Source organism: Dreissena polymorpha, chromosome 1, assembly GCF_020536995.1.
Source record: "Dreissena polymorpha isolate Duluth1 chromosome 1, UMN_Dpol_1.0, whole genome shotgun sequence".
Lineage (NCBI taxonomy): Eukaryota > Metazoa > Mollusca > Bivalvia > Myida > Dreissenidae > Dreissena > Dreissena polymorpha.
Window position 1 is genome coordinate 61893548 of NC_068355.1, and position 14906 is coordinate 61908453.

General features: G+C 33.6%; 1 protein-coding gene across 4 annotated transcripts in view; it reads right to left on the reverse strand.

Annotated features, from left to right (window-relative positions):
• The window catches only part of LOC127831629 (leucine-rich repeat-containing protein 74B-like), a 118812-nt gene that overhangs the window by 95820 nt on the left and 8086 nt on the right, over positions 1 to 14906 (reverse strand). The window contains exon 1 of one of the 4 annotated variants that reach the window (XM_052356641.1): positions 11076 to 11625. The exons of the other annotated variants lie outside the window; for them this stretch is intronic. Coding sequence (XP_052212601.1) covers positions 11076 to 11192 — 117 coding nt within the window. The 5' untranslated portion in view covers positions 11193 to 11625. Of the gene's footprint in view, positions 1 to 11075; positions 11626 to 14906 lie in introns of those variants that run through there. 4 annotated transcript variants of the gene reach the window in all.

The window sequence follows — 14906 nt, forward strand, 5'->3', positions numbered from 1 at the left end:
GACCTTGAAGGATGACCTTGACCTTTCACCATTCAAAATGTGCAGCTCCATGAGATACACATGCATGCAAAATATGAAGTTGCTATCTTCAATATTGAAAAAGTTATGGCAAAAATGTTTAAGTTGGAGTAAAAAAACACACAAACCAACCAACTAACAGGGCAAAAACACTATAGTGGTGGGGGACATAAAAATCTTGAGGACATTTCTATTATTAATGATTTGATTTAATTCTTGTACAACACCCCCTCCCCCCCCCCCCCCCCCCCCAACAAAAACCAACACACACACATGCACACACCCACACACAACACAAAAACTAACTATGCATTTATATGAGTGCTTTATCATCAGCACATGCACACAATTGATTAGTTTTGCCTCTCTAAACTATTTGCGATTGTTATTTGCATAGGATTACTTAAAGCAGCTTTAAATGATTAATCCTTGGATTGTGTTTATTGAATGTAACATGTCAAACTGCGTTATAACAGACGGTCGATCAGTACATTAATAACAGCCCATTATCAAATCCATAAAACTAACCTTTTCAAATATATTACATATTGTTAAATCATTTAAAGGCTCTATAAAGGTGACAAATCCAATTATTATGCATATCAACTGGTCTGATTTTTACCGGATTTCAGTTACTCTTGCATAAAAACTGCTAATAAAACAGCTTAGGTACAACGTTGTCAAGAATTATGGAAGATTATAAAACCCGTTTCATAATTGGAAGAAATGTTTACATTTTTGCAACTAACGTGATGTGTAGCCTCAGAGCGGTGACATATGCTAAAAATAGCCGAAAGAAAATTCAATTTTAATTCTATTTTAAACAACTTTTAACCAGCAGAAAGTAACTTATAAGATCACTACAAAAGTTTTAACCATTTAGAAGAGACCTACTTTGTGGGTGATACCGGAAAACGTTAAAAATCATCCTTATATTTTTGGTGACCTGAGTCACTTTCACTTTCTCTTTTCCGCGTAAACAGCGATGTAAATAAACTGATTGTTTGTAAACACAATTGACTTGGAGGACACTTTATTTTGAGCTCAAAACAAGTTGTTTTGCTTATTTTTTATTGAAATGTCCAATAGCATATATATATTGTTTTTTGATAACCTTTATAAATAAAATATGATTTATTTTTTTTTAATCTGACTAAATAATTACGGATCTTCACCTTTATAGAGCCTTTAATAAGTGTATTACTGGTATAAGTATTAATAAATGATGACACTAACCTAAACAGGAACATGAGCTATCCCAAGAAAGCGCCCAAGACTATAATCCTCCTTTGATTATATAATATACACTTCAACACCGTTATTTCGAAATCGTCGGGACCGTTAAAAAAATTCGGATTAACGATAATTTGAAATAAACATTTACTGAAAACTTGCATTCTGCTTTCCCAAGAAAGTGCCCAAGACTATAATCCTCCTTTGATTATATAATATACATTAAATGTTAAAAACATATGATAATGATCCAAGAGGAAGATGTAAAATTGCACCTGTGTATGGCTTAAAGTATGTTATAGCACATCACTACTTAAAGCATGCCTAACTATATCATATAAATCACTACTGTACCATGCAAAACTATGTCATAGCACATACCTACTAAAACCATGCCACACTATGTCATAGCACATTACTAATAAAACCATGCCTAACTATTGCATAGCACATCACTACTAAAACCATGCCTAACTATGTCATAACGCATCACTACTAAAACCATGCTTAACTATGTCAAAGCACATCACTACTAAAACCATGCCTAACTATGTCATAGCACATCACTACTAAAACCATGCCAAACTGTGTCATAGCACATCACTCCTAAAACCATGCCTATCTGTTACAGCACATTGCTACTAAAACCATGCCTAACAGTTGTCATAGCACATTACTACTAAAACCATGCATAACTATGTCATAGCACATCACTACTAAAACCATGCCAAACTATGTCATAGCACATCACTACTAAAACCATGCATAAATATGTCATAGCACATTATTACTAAAACCATGCCAAAATATGTCATAGCACATCACTACTAAAACCATGCATAACTATGTCATAGCACATCACTACTAAAACCATGCTTAAATGTCATAGCACATAACTACTAAAACCATGCCTAACTATGTCATTACACCTACAACCTGACCACTTAGTATGTCAAAGCTCATTATTACCACCTGACTCACTTGCTACATCAGAACTCATCACTACAAACACAATGACCATGATCATCTTAATAATCATCACATCCTACGTATGGAACACCTCGTCTATCTTCTGTTGACTGTTGATATATTGGCTGTTTCATTACATTGATGTGGGTTTAAAGCATTTGATATGTGCTTTTATGTTTTAAATTCCATTACATGTAATGACAAACATAAATTATTCATCAGATAACCATTTCGAATAAATATCAACACGTTTGTTTACGTGTCATGACAAGCAGAGTATTTTATTTCTTGAAACTCATGCACTAACAATGGTTCCAAAAAAAATTGCCATGAACTATGAGTGGCAAATAAGTGTCAATATACTGGTACACAGAACTGAGAAAAATGGAGCATAACACATATACTCGTTAATAAATGGAACCAATCCCCCTTTCTATCTCAAGTCATCCTTCTGCTCTCATAAAACTCACTGAAACACATAATATTAACCTTTAAACAAGCAGAGCATAAATAAACTAGAGATGTGTTTGTCAGAAACACAATGCCCCCTAATGCACCGCTTTGAATTAATTTTTTTGACCTTTGACCTTGAAGGATGACCTTGACCTTTCACCACTCAAAATGTGCAGCTCCATGAGATACACATGAATGTCAAATATCAAGTTGCTACGTTAAATATTGCAAAAGTTATGAAGAAGGTTTAAGTATTGGGACACATACAATGACAGACAGGCCAAAAACAATATACCCACGCTCTTTCGATCCGGGGGCATAAAAAATGATTTCAATTACATCTACATTCTACCCTGCTTGCCTGTCAAATGACTAAACCTACAAATCTGTGCACCAGGAAATCTTGATTTTCGCATCATTGAACATGCAGCACCTACAAAACCTGTATAACCAGAGTTTATTCAATCACACACAAATAATAGATACATATGCTGTGTGCTTGTGTGCTAGCAAAAGTAGGCTGTGTTTTTTTTTATGCTGTGTGTTTGTGATTGTATGATTCGTTTTTGTGATCATATGCTGTGTGTTTGTAATTATATGCCATGTGTTTGCCATAGACTGCTGTGTGTTTGTCATGGTATGCTGGGTGTGTGTGATACTATTCTGCGGGTGTATCTAACATGATGTCCTTTTCATTTGATATGATGTTAGTTGGTGTTTTTTTCATTCCAAACACTTGGGTCGAGTCAAAGATGTAATGGAGACATCATATACATATATATACCATATATATCTGTCCATCCCTATGCCGCCTGTCCTTGGGTCTGTTTGTGTTTCTGTCCATCTTTCTGTCTGTCAATATGTTTTCCGTTAGTCAGTCTGTCTGTCTCTCTATTCCTGCCTCTGCCTTTAAGTCTGTCTGTCCCTGTGTCCCTTTGTGTGTCCTTTTTTGTCTGTAAGAATGTCCGTACGTCTGTCTGTTTGTCTGTCTTTCTGACTCTCTGTCCATAAGTTTTTTATGTCTGCATGTTCATTTGTCCATGTGTCCATTTATCTTTTGACAATCTGTTCATCTGTCTGTCCATCTATCTGTATGTATGTCTGTCACATGCAAAAAAGGATAACAGGACTGACACATGGACATACGGATAGACGAACATAGGGACAGACAGACATACACAAAGACATAGGGAAATAAGGACACACAGAAAAACAGACACATTAAAGGACAGACGCTAGATGGAGAGACACATAAACAGATAGACAGACAAACAGGAAGACAAACAGACACAACTTAATACAGACAGATACAACTTGACCCACTAACTATGTCAGAACTCATCATGACCTTGAACTTGACCCACTTACTATGTCAGAACTCATCATTACCTACATCTTGACCCACTTACTATGTCAGAACTCATCATGACCTAGAACTTGACCCACTTACTAAGTAAGACCTCATCATGACCTAGAACTTGACCCACTAACTATGTAAGAACTCATCATGACCAACAATTTGACCCACTTACTATGTCAGAACTTATCAGGACCTACATATTGACCTATTTACTATATAAGAACTCATCATTACCTAGAACTTGACCCACTTACTATGTCATAACTCACCATGACCAACAACTTGACCCACTTACTTTGTCAGAACTCATCATGACCTACATCTTGACCCACTTACTATGTCAGAACTCATCATGACCAACATCTTGACCCATTACTATGTCAGAACTCATCATGACCTGCAACTTGACCCACTTAAGATGCAATACCTTAATTATGAAGACTAACCCATTCAATACAACATATGAACCATTCCTAAAATTTCCAAATTATAAATGATATAATTCTTAAATCCAAAGAATTCAAATAACCACTGAAAATAATATAAAGCTTTTAAATATATTCCAATCATCTCAATGTGTTTTTCTACATTGGATCACATTACAGCCAATCAGTTACCCTTGGATATTTAACAGAAGAGCTGAATTACATTCTTTCATAATATCAATAATAATGTATACAGTTTCTTTCAGAGCATTAAAAGGAGCTTTTCACGTTTTGGTAAATTGACAAAATTGAAAAAATGTTTTAGCTTCAGGAATTTTTTTGTAATTATGATATTTGCAAGGAAACAGTCATACTGAACATTTATGATGCTATTCACAGCGTTATAGATAATTTTTGACCCATGGGGGTAAATACCCCCACTTTTCAAAGCATCGGGGTAAATGGTCAAATTTTGCCTTGCTTGAAGGGTAATTTGCTAAAATTAAAACAAGAATATAGCCTCAGTACAGACACACTACTTTAATCATGTTAAGCACAATAAACCATTAACTTTGTGTTTTCCTTCAAAGTAGTAGGTTTCTAAAATTGTTTTTTGTTTTTTAACTGCCTTGGTTTATAGGCTTCCACCACCGTGAGCCACGAAAAACTTTTTTGCCAACTTTCAACAGTTGTTTTATTAAAGTTTAACCCTTTGCATGCTGGGAAATTTGTCGTCTGCTTCAATGTCGTCTGCTGAATTTCTAAAATTAGCATTTTCTTTGATTTTTTTCAAAGAATACTATCAGAATAGCAAACAGTTTGCATCCAGATGAGACGCCACGTTCTGTGGCGTCTCATCTGGATCCAAACTGTTTGCAAAGGCCTTCAAAATTCGGTTCCAGCACTGTAAGGGTTAAGTGTGTCCTTTTTGATTTGAAAACAGAGGAAAGTAAATCATTCAGTATTGGCAGTACAATGTTTTTACTTGATACAACATTTGCCGTATAAAAAGAATCAATTTTACTTTGGGAAGTAATTTGTTTTGGCTTCAAAGAAGCCATGCTGACCTCTTCATGTAATTTAATAAACACATAAGCGCTTGACTGTCTGTTAAAAAATCATTACTAAATTCACCATGTGTCTAGATGAAACAGAGTATACATACCGACTGACTATTTCTTCAATCCAGCGCACAAATTAGCTCTAATTTTTACGATAACCAGTCTCATATTTTGGCGAAAGACAATCAGCTGTTTATATTTTTTGTTTAGGCTATACGCAGAGAATTTACATCATTTGCGTAAGTCCAGCTTGGCTTGCTTAAATGTACCCATGGAAATGATAAATTGAGCGTATCTTGATATTTCTTATGCGTATATTACACTGATACGCAGCTTATCTAGAACGCTGTCTACAATAGCCATAATATGCATCTTTTGACGATTAAAAACCTGAAAATTATAAAGCATTGGAGATTTAAGTTGGTTTTGTTATATTTTGTGACACTAAGAAGATTGCTTAAAAACATTATAATATACACCACTAATTGTATGAGCACTGATGGCCGAATGGTTTAAGCCCTAGACTTTAACTCCAAGGGTCAGTGGTTTGAGCTCAGTTTAGGATTATTATTTTTGTTTCTTTAATTTTGTTCTTGCTTTTTAAAGGGATCTTTTCACGGTTTGATAAATTGACAAAATTGAAAAAAGTTGTTTCAGATTCGCAAATTTTCGTTTTAGTTATGATATTTGTGAGGAAACAGTATTACTGAACATTTACCATAGTCCAATATAGCCATTATATGTATCTTCTGACCATTTGAAAACCTAAAAATTATAAAGCATTGCAACGTGAAACGGTTGAATAATTTGGAGAGTTCTGTTGTTGTCGTTTAAATTTACGAAACTACGAAGATTGCTTATATAACGTATAAAATAATTAACCAGTATACCGGGAGGAATAGCCGAGAGGGCTTATACTTTTACTTCAGACTAACTCCAGGACTCCGGGGGTCACTGGTTCGAGCCCTGGTACCGGATTCTTTTTTTTCCTTTTTTAAATTTTATTCTTGATTTTTTACTGGAGCTTTTAAGATCCAATGTTTACATTTATCAATATAAAGCATTTAATGACAAACTTCAAAATATGCCAAAATCTGTGAAAAGGCCCCTTTAACTAGAGCTATTTAGTTCAAGTGTTTACATTTATCAATTTTAAGCATTTGATGACAAATTTCAATACATGCCAAAATCTAGTAAAAGGTCCCTTTAAATTACCAAAAAAGCTTTTAACCATCTTTCATAATAACAATATTAATGTATACAGTTACTTTCAGAGCATTGATGTACAAATTAAAAGCTTTCATACAATAAGTAAGCTTTTTCTTTGATTGCTTGAGAGAAGGATCCTGATTTTGGACATGAAATCAAATATCATGAATTGAGAAATTGTGCTTATTACATTTTTAGGAATGGAATAAAATGATTGAATAAATTAACTTTTTCTCTGACTACAAGCAAATTGGATGAAAATGTAAAACACACATGAAATGTAATTCAGCTTATATGGAGCTTTCACATAGGGTTAAACAAGTATCGTAAGATGTAAAACAAGGAAAAGAAGAGCGTTATAAAAATATGCCCTAAAATATTGCCAGGGCTTGTAATTCAAAGAAGTTTGGGAGTAATAATACTTCCAGATTTCGTCACAGGAAAAATGACAATGATAAATTTACAGGACTCCAAACAATACAATTATGAAGTTCCACAACTTCCTAAAAATTGCAGTCATGAAGTTCCAGGACTTTCAGAAGATAAAATCATAGAGTTCTATCATTTAAGGGTTATTTTTTTTATGAAGAACTCAGTTATGGTTCTAAATAACGTAATTCTGTGAATATAATACGCACTTTAAACCTGCCGAATATTTCATCAAGTAGGGGATGCGTATTATATACGAGTTTAGATCAGAACAAAATTTTGTCTGTGAAAATTTTCAACTTAATCATTGTTATTCGCTGCGTGGCAGCCATTTTGAACTGCACCATTACATCAAAGGAGGGCAACAGGGCTCGCGCTGTTGTTCGCCATTTGAGCCATTTGCGAAAATATTGAGTATTTGGCTCAATACAAATCTTATTTGCGAAAATGCGAAAATCGAGTAAAATTTCGTTGAAAACATCCGTCATTTATATCGGACTGGTTTTCTATATTTGTCTCTTTGTTTAAATGAAAGTGTTCACAATTCGAACAGTAAACGAAACCCGGTCTGTGCCAGATTATGAGACATCGCTTGACCTTATTGTTATTAAAGTGCACATGGTAGCTGGCAAATCAACATTGAGCTCGCTTACACATGAAATGACATTGTCAAATGAAACGTGTGAACGGGTGCAGCTATCAGATAATCTTGGGTCATTCATGCGTAGACACTGTAAACATTGAATACACAGTTAATATTGTCGTCTGCCTACAAAATAGCGACCGGACGCTAAGTTGTATAAAGAGATAAGCATATGAAAAAAACAGCGCGACAATACCGGTAAATAAATATTTCTATGCTGACCACTTTTTTTATTTCTACCGAATATCTGAAGTAAAGAGTGGTAATAAAATAATTAGGTCTTTGACGCTAATATTACACCTTTCTGTCGATTGCCGAATTAAATTGAAAGGTAATAATTAAATAATTTGATTTTTCCTCCCAAACTATCCTTTATGACAGCGGCATATTTTAATTAAAGGGATACAAGAAAAACACGAGCGGTTCAAATGTATTTAAAGTTTAATTAAAGTATCGAGTTTGTAACACTTCGGAAGAGTAATTCATCTTGACTACTATAAAAACGGAAGTAACCACTTTGCAATGTCTTCTTATTATTTTATTATTATTACAATTATTATCGTCCTGAATATTGTAAAATGGAATTAAATATTAAAAAAACAACAACAGCGTCTCTGTTTCTTTGTTTTGCAATTATGACTGCTTGACCCGGGTGTTATCGGTAACAATCAATGGTAATATAAACAAACGACAGAAATATTTATTATGCAACTGTCATGACAACAGCACGATAACACATCGCGATCAATATACCGAGGTATTACTGTGAAACAGATGGTTGATAACGCCAATTTTTTTTTCTATTTTCACAACCCAAAAATAAATTGACAGATTTTTTCGAAATGGCCGATTTCGGACACTGATTTTTTAAGTGCGTATTTTACTCGGATTTTCAATTTTTACTGATAAATTTTGACCAAACTCGGGGTTGCGTAATATACACGAGGGCATATTATATTGGCTGATTTACGGTATATAGGTGTTCCTTGGAACAAATGTGCGTAATGAGCACTTAATGGCAAAGGTATAAGACCTGAACTCTTGATGTATGTGTTTCGCATTATCAAAACATCCAACTGTATGACCTTCCATCTGGAAAAAAATTGTTTTAATGCAAGTGCGTAAACTGGATTTTTGCCTAGAAAAGACTGCCTCCAAATTAACAATTCCATAACAGTGGCAATTGTTACCCTTGTATAGCCTGTGCAGGCTGTTCAGGCTGTTCAGGCTATTCTCTAACCACACTTAAGTTACACACATGTTTTCAACCCAGGTTTTTCAGAAGCCTGCTCATATGAGAAAAAAATTCACAATCAGTCGCCAGGAAGAACATTTTTAGTAAGTTTTCAAATGTTTATAAAAGCCCATCACCAAGTTTGGGTATGATCTTATTCTGTTTGAGTAACAGAGTGGACAAGGTTTAAATTTGGCTTTTTTGATTATTTGAGAGACATAATTCAGAAACACTATGGCTGATTATCGAATATGGCTGATATATTATGCCCACAAACATATTAACCAAGTTTCATGATAATAAGATTTAACTATCTGAGTTACAAATAATGATTAAAATGTCCATATATTGTTAGTTATAAGCTAAATCCTTAGTGAAACATGCCACTTTTTAAGTTAAGATGGTCAAATTCAATCTTTGTGTATATGTTTTTTATAAACATTAATTGAATCAACTATATCCTTTCTAATGCTGTAATTGTCAAAAATTACTTTAGAATATTTTTTTTAATCGTAAAAAAATCATGCAATAAATGCATTATAATATTTTGCAAGAGAAATGTTAATAGTACAAACAACACTTTAGCCATACATAAATACAATATTGGAACAGTAAAATTGAAGAGCCACTCAAAATCAACAAATACTTTGTTAAATTAAGTTAACCAATAACAAAAAAAGTTTCTTATATTAGCAAAAGCCAAAATTTCAATGCTAGATGTGGTCTGGTAACATGGATTTAACTAGATACAAAATTATCGTGTTTTTTTGTGGGACAATATATATTCCATTTGACTTTTCCACGACAATATCCAAAACACTGTATTATGTGAATTGGGAATAAGACATCAATTTGGGAATACATTGTGTTTTATCAAAACTTCATAATATGCAGTTTTATATGTTGCATTTATCTAGTTTTACAAATTATAATTAAAACATATACTTGCATATATAATAGCATCATTTAAATTGATTTTACTTCAAAACTGGATTTTTTATTAATTAAAAAAAAATCCTCATGAAATGAAACTGTGTCCATGCCGCGCACGGACACAGTTTAAAAAAACACTATATGATACAAATTCAATCACTGTTAATGAAAAAGTCATGGATTTTTTTTTATTCAGCTTAAATTATAGATAATATATTACAAAATATATGTAGATCATGAAATGAATAGTTTTGTTTGAGAAAATCACCAAAATGATGTCCATTCCCAGTTTGATGTCTTATTTCCAATTCACATAATACAGTGTTCCAAATATTTACCAGAGAACATTATATTTGCTTCAGGCAGAAAGCAAAGGCAAGTGTGCTCCAAATTATGCAAATTTAAATATGTGCTTTAAAAGTGTTGAAATTTATGAAATACTTATATACCATGTTTTTCTCTTGAGAGACAAATTAGAAATACATAAAATGTCATTTGCTGACACATACAATAATTTTATTTGATCTAGTATCATTTCAATCAGCCTATTCAAGTATGCAGTTTGAAAAAAACAACAACATTATATTAGATCTCTTTGCTGATTTCCGCCTGATACAAAGGTGCCTGATAATTGTTTTCTTTCATGTAAGTAAGTGTTAATATCAGGGAACATTTGGAGTTTTTTGATAATATTTGAAATCAAGTCAATATATCAACAGGGCTGTAAAATGTTATTCTCTGTACAAATAAACATGTAATTGATATTTTTTGTAAGTATTATATTCTGCAAATACCAGAATATGTAAAAGTGCATAGAAAATGTGATATGAAATATGCAGTGATATATAAACTGTTAATACACAAGAATTTAAATGTTCATATGTTAATATGCAAAACACTGCATTGCAAACACTGCATTACAAACACTGCATTACAAACACTGCATTACAAACACTGCATTTCAAACATTTCATGCGCTGGATAATCTGCAAACAACTGAATTAACAAAATAATTAAAATTGCTTAAAATTTAATTATCTTAAAACGTAAATGTATCAACCTTTATTATCAAAATTAGAATATATGCTGAAAACATTATATACAATACCTTGCAATTTCTTGGCTGCCCAGCTACAGTTCTCTGGGTAGCTATAACAATTCTATTATTAAGAATGTAACTCTTTCTGCGTTCCAATATCACTGCCGCACTCTCTGTTTTACTCATTTTTGGTTTGCAAAATGTTACTCAATTTGATGCTTTCTATAATTATCCTTTTACATAATACACTCCTTATCACAACAGCAGCCAGAACAAAAATTGTTCACCTAGTTTAATATTATATATTTAATAATATTCATCATTTTAAATGTACAAGGGTTAAAACAAACACTTCAAAAAAACTCCAGCGCCATACATAACAAAAAATGTAATACTTTGGAAACTGTCAGAAAAAAATTATGAACATTGTCAATACCTGATATCAAGAGTTTCTGTATGTTAACTTGCAAAACCAACAAAACCTATTCTTTATTGCATCAATAAATCATTTTTCGCAGTCTTCAAGTAACACATCCACTCAAATCCCAACTGCAATATATCAGAAATCTTAAGCATGGTTGGCATGCAGTGTTATTTCTTGGTAGCAACCTAAGGGCAGTTGGTGTGATAAATTATGGACAAGTGCCTTGTCTACCACAGAGGCCCTATTTACAGAGATCTGCCATAATGGGACCACTACCATAGCTGTCATAAACAAGGCAGTACAAACTGTGACAATATGGGCTTGATTCTTTTACTGTAAATTATTGGATTCTAGCTAAAAGCTGAAAGTTGGAGTAAATACTGGGATGTTGTATACTCAATTTCTTTGATATCTTGCAGGACAGAGGACACTGTTTTTTGTGTCAAATTTGGGCCCCATCCAAAAAGTATAATTATATTTTTCCCAAAGTACAGTATACAAATTCCAAATGAAGGTTTAGCTTTTTTATTTTAAAATAGGAGTTTAAAAAGGAATAAATCGCAACTTTTAGTTAATCTCTACATCCATCTGTACTACTTTTCTTGTTCTTTAAATTGTATATAATTTTTTTTTACATAATATTATTTTACATATTCACTCAGAAAGATTTCCTAATTACTTGTAGTTGACTTAACAATACCGCCTAATTAATGATGCTTAGGTAAGTCAAATAATAACCTTTCAATGTTATACAAATAGAGTAAACACTGTTTTAGAGATAAATATGGTACTAAAAGCATAAACAAGTTTGACGGACTGAAAATATTTAAACAAAAACACTGTGGCTTATCAGTCTAATCATAAGATAAATATGATCAACAGGACAGAAAGCCACCGGGGCTTGGTGAAGAGCACTTCAAAAGTGGTAACAATCAACTTATACATTATTAACTAGATGTAACATGCCTGACATTCATGCATCTTTCTGTGCTTCTCTTTAAAGCATGGACAGGATTCTTATGTGAGTAACCTTCTGCAATCAAAGTACTGACAGTACTGGTGTGACGATGCTTTTGAGAGGATGGATATAAAAGCTTCAAGTTAAGTTTATCTACATTACCACAATCACAACAATTGTGTTTGTTGGTACGAAAGAAAAATTTGGTACAAAAATTTTGCGAAAAAAATTTGGGTATGAAAACAAATTTGGGTACGAAAAAATATTTGGGAACACAAAAATTGGGACCGAAAATTTTTTGGGTATGAACAAAAAATTGGGGATGAAAAAAAAATGGGTACGAAAAAGAAAATTGGGTATGAAAAAAATTGGGTACGAAAAATTTTAGGTACGGAAAAAAAATTGGGGAAACCGGAAAGTAGTACCTGTGCGGAACTTGACCCACACTCGCATATTTTCGGCCCTTTCCATCAAACATCAGGTAAGTTCCTCGAAGGCAATAGTATGAATAAACATTTCGGAAGCGGTAATGCAGTCCTACGCGCGTCAAAATGTACGCGAAATATGTACACAAGTCTGTCAGGAATGATTGAATTAACGAAGAAAATCGTGTATTGATGTAAGTTTTTTGAAGAAATGTGCAGAAAATATATTAAACAAGAGCTGTGTTTGTGAAACACAATGCGCCCTGCTGCGCAGCTTTGAAGCCATATATTTTACCTTTGACCTTGAATGATGACATTGACCTTTCACCACTCAAAATGTGCAGCTCCATGACATACACATGCCTGCCGAATATGGATTTGCTATCTTCAATAATGCAAAATTTGACCTTTGATCTTGACCTTGAAGGATGACCTTGACCTTTCACCAATCAATATGTGCAGCTCTATGAGATACGCATGCACACCAATATTGAAAAAGTTATGGCCAATGTTAAGTTTTCGGACAGACAGACAGACGCTTTATATTTGACATTTGACCTTGAAGGATAACCTTCACCTTCACCTTTCACAACTGAAAATGTGCAGCTCCATGAGATGCACATGTATGCCAAATATAAAGTTGCCATGTTCAATATTAAAAAAGTTATGGCCATTAAAGTTTTCGGATGGACGGACAGACTGACACACTGACTGACTGACTGACAGTTCAACTGATATAGGCCACCCTACCGGGGGCATAAAAAGCAATGGCGATATTTTTCTCAGCCACATAATTGTTAATAGTTTGATATCACATAATGAAAGTGAAAGTAGAACTGTCAAAAATGACAACCTGTCAACGTGTTGTTTTTGCTGGCACGAGAGGGCGATAACACTCAATGTGTTCACATTTTGACCATAGGCTTTGTCAATGACCTTTATAGTATGGGTAGCTTTGATATTGTTTATTGCTATCATGTAACTGCATGATTGTGTATATGTTTACAATATACAAAGCATAAATAATGATATAAATATACTGATTGAGCTTATAATAATCTGAGAACTATAGCCAGGTCAATTAAGGACTTAAAATACAATTTTGTGTCCTGATTTCATGAAGAAATGACCATGCATGTCCTAGATTTCAAATTCAAGGCCCTGGTGTGACACAATGGTAGCATTACCGTTAAACTGTTATCAGGCTTATGAAATTAGTTTTTATTGCACTATCTAAGGAAATCTAAATCAGGCACTGATTTTTCTTGTTTTAATACAGTCATAGATCAGTTGTGGCCTCTGGGTAATGACCAATTTTTGCTTACTTGTCACACCCTTAAAACTTTCCACACATCTATAACAGCAAATCTGGATTTAGGTGATCTTCAATGGTACATTTAAACTTTAGCTCTGTTACAAGAGTGCTGGTAAAGTCCAGTCACATAAATCTAGGCCATGTCAAAATCAAAGTGTCAAAGACAAATGAAAGATGCGTTCATTAATTATTGTCCAGTTGTTTACTACTGCTGTAAGTTTTTATATAATATGACTGATGAACATCATGTGAGAGAAAATTCACAATATCATTGTATATCAGGTTTAGCAGCCTTTTAGATAACAGAGTATGCTAGTTTTCAATGTCGCTTCTGGGGATCAAACCCGTAGGGCTTTTAGGAAGATTCTGAAATTTTGATCCCTCGAGAGCAACCAAACCAAAAGTTAAGTCAAATATTGCCGACTCGGTTTTTTGAGTCGGTTCATGAGGGATAATGGAGCTTGATTGGTCATTGTCGGCTCTGGTACTACTTACATGTACCCCGGATACTCTTAAGTATACTTACATGTACCCTGGTACTCTAAGTATACTTACATGTACCCCAGGTACGGTAAATAAATGTAATTGTACTCGGTCCATATAAGACTGTACCCGAGTTGTATTCGCGCCCAAAATCCGATGTCATAAAACGCGCAACCGATTATCTTAAACACACTTCTCTTAAAAAAAAAATGAATCAACATGCTTTTTGAGTATGTGTTCCTATAATATAGAGGCCATTCTACAAAAAATTGACATGAATGTGTATATATAATTA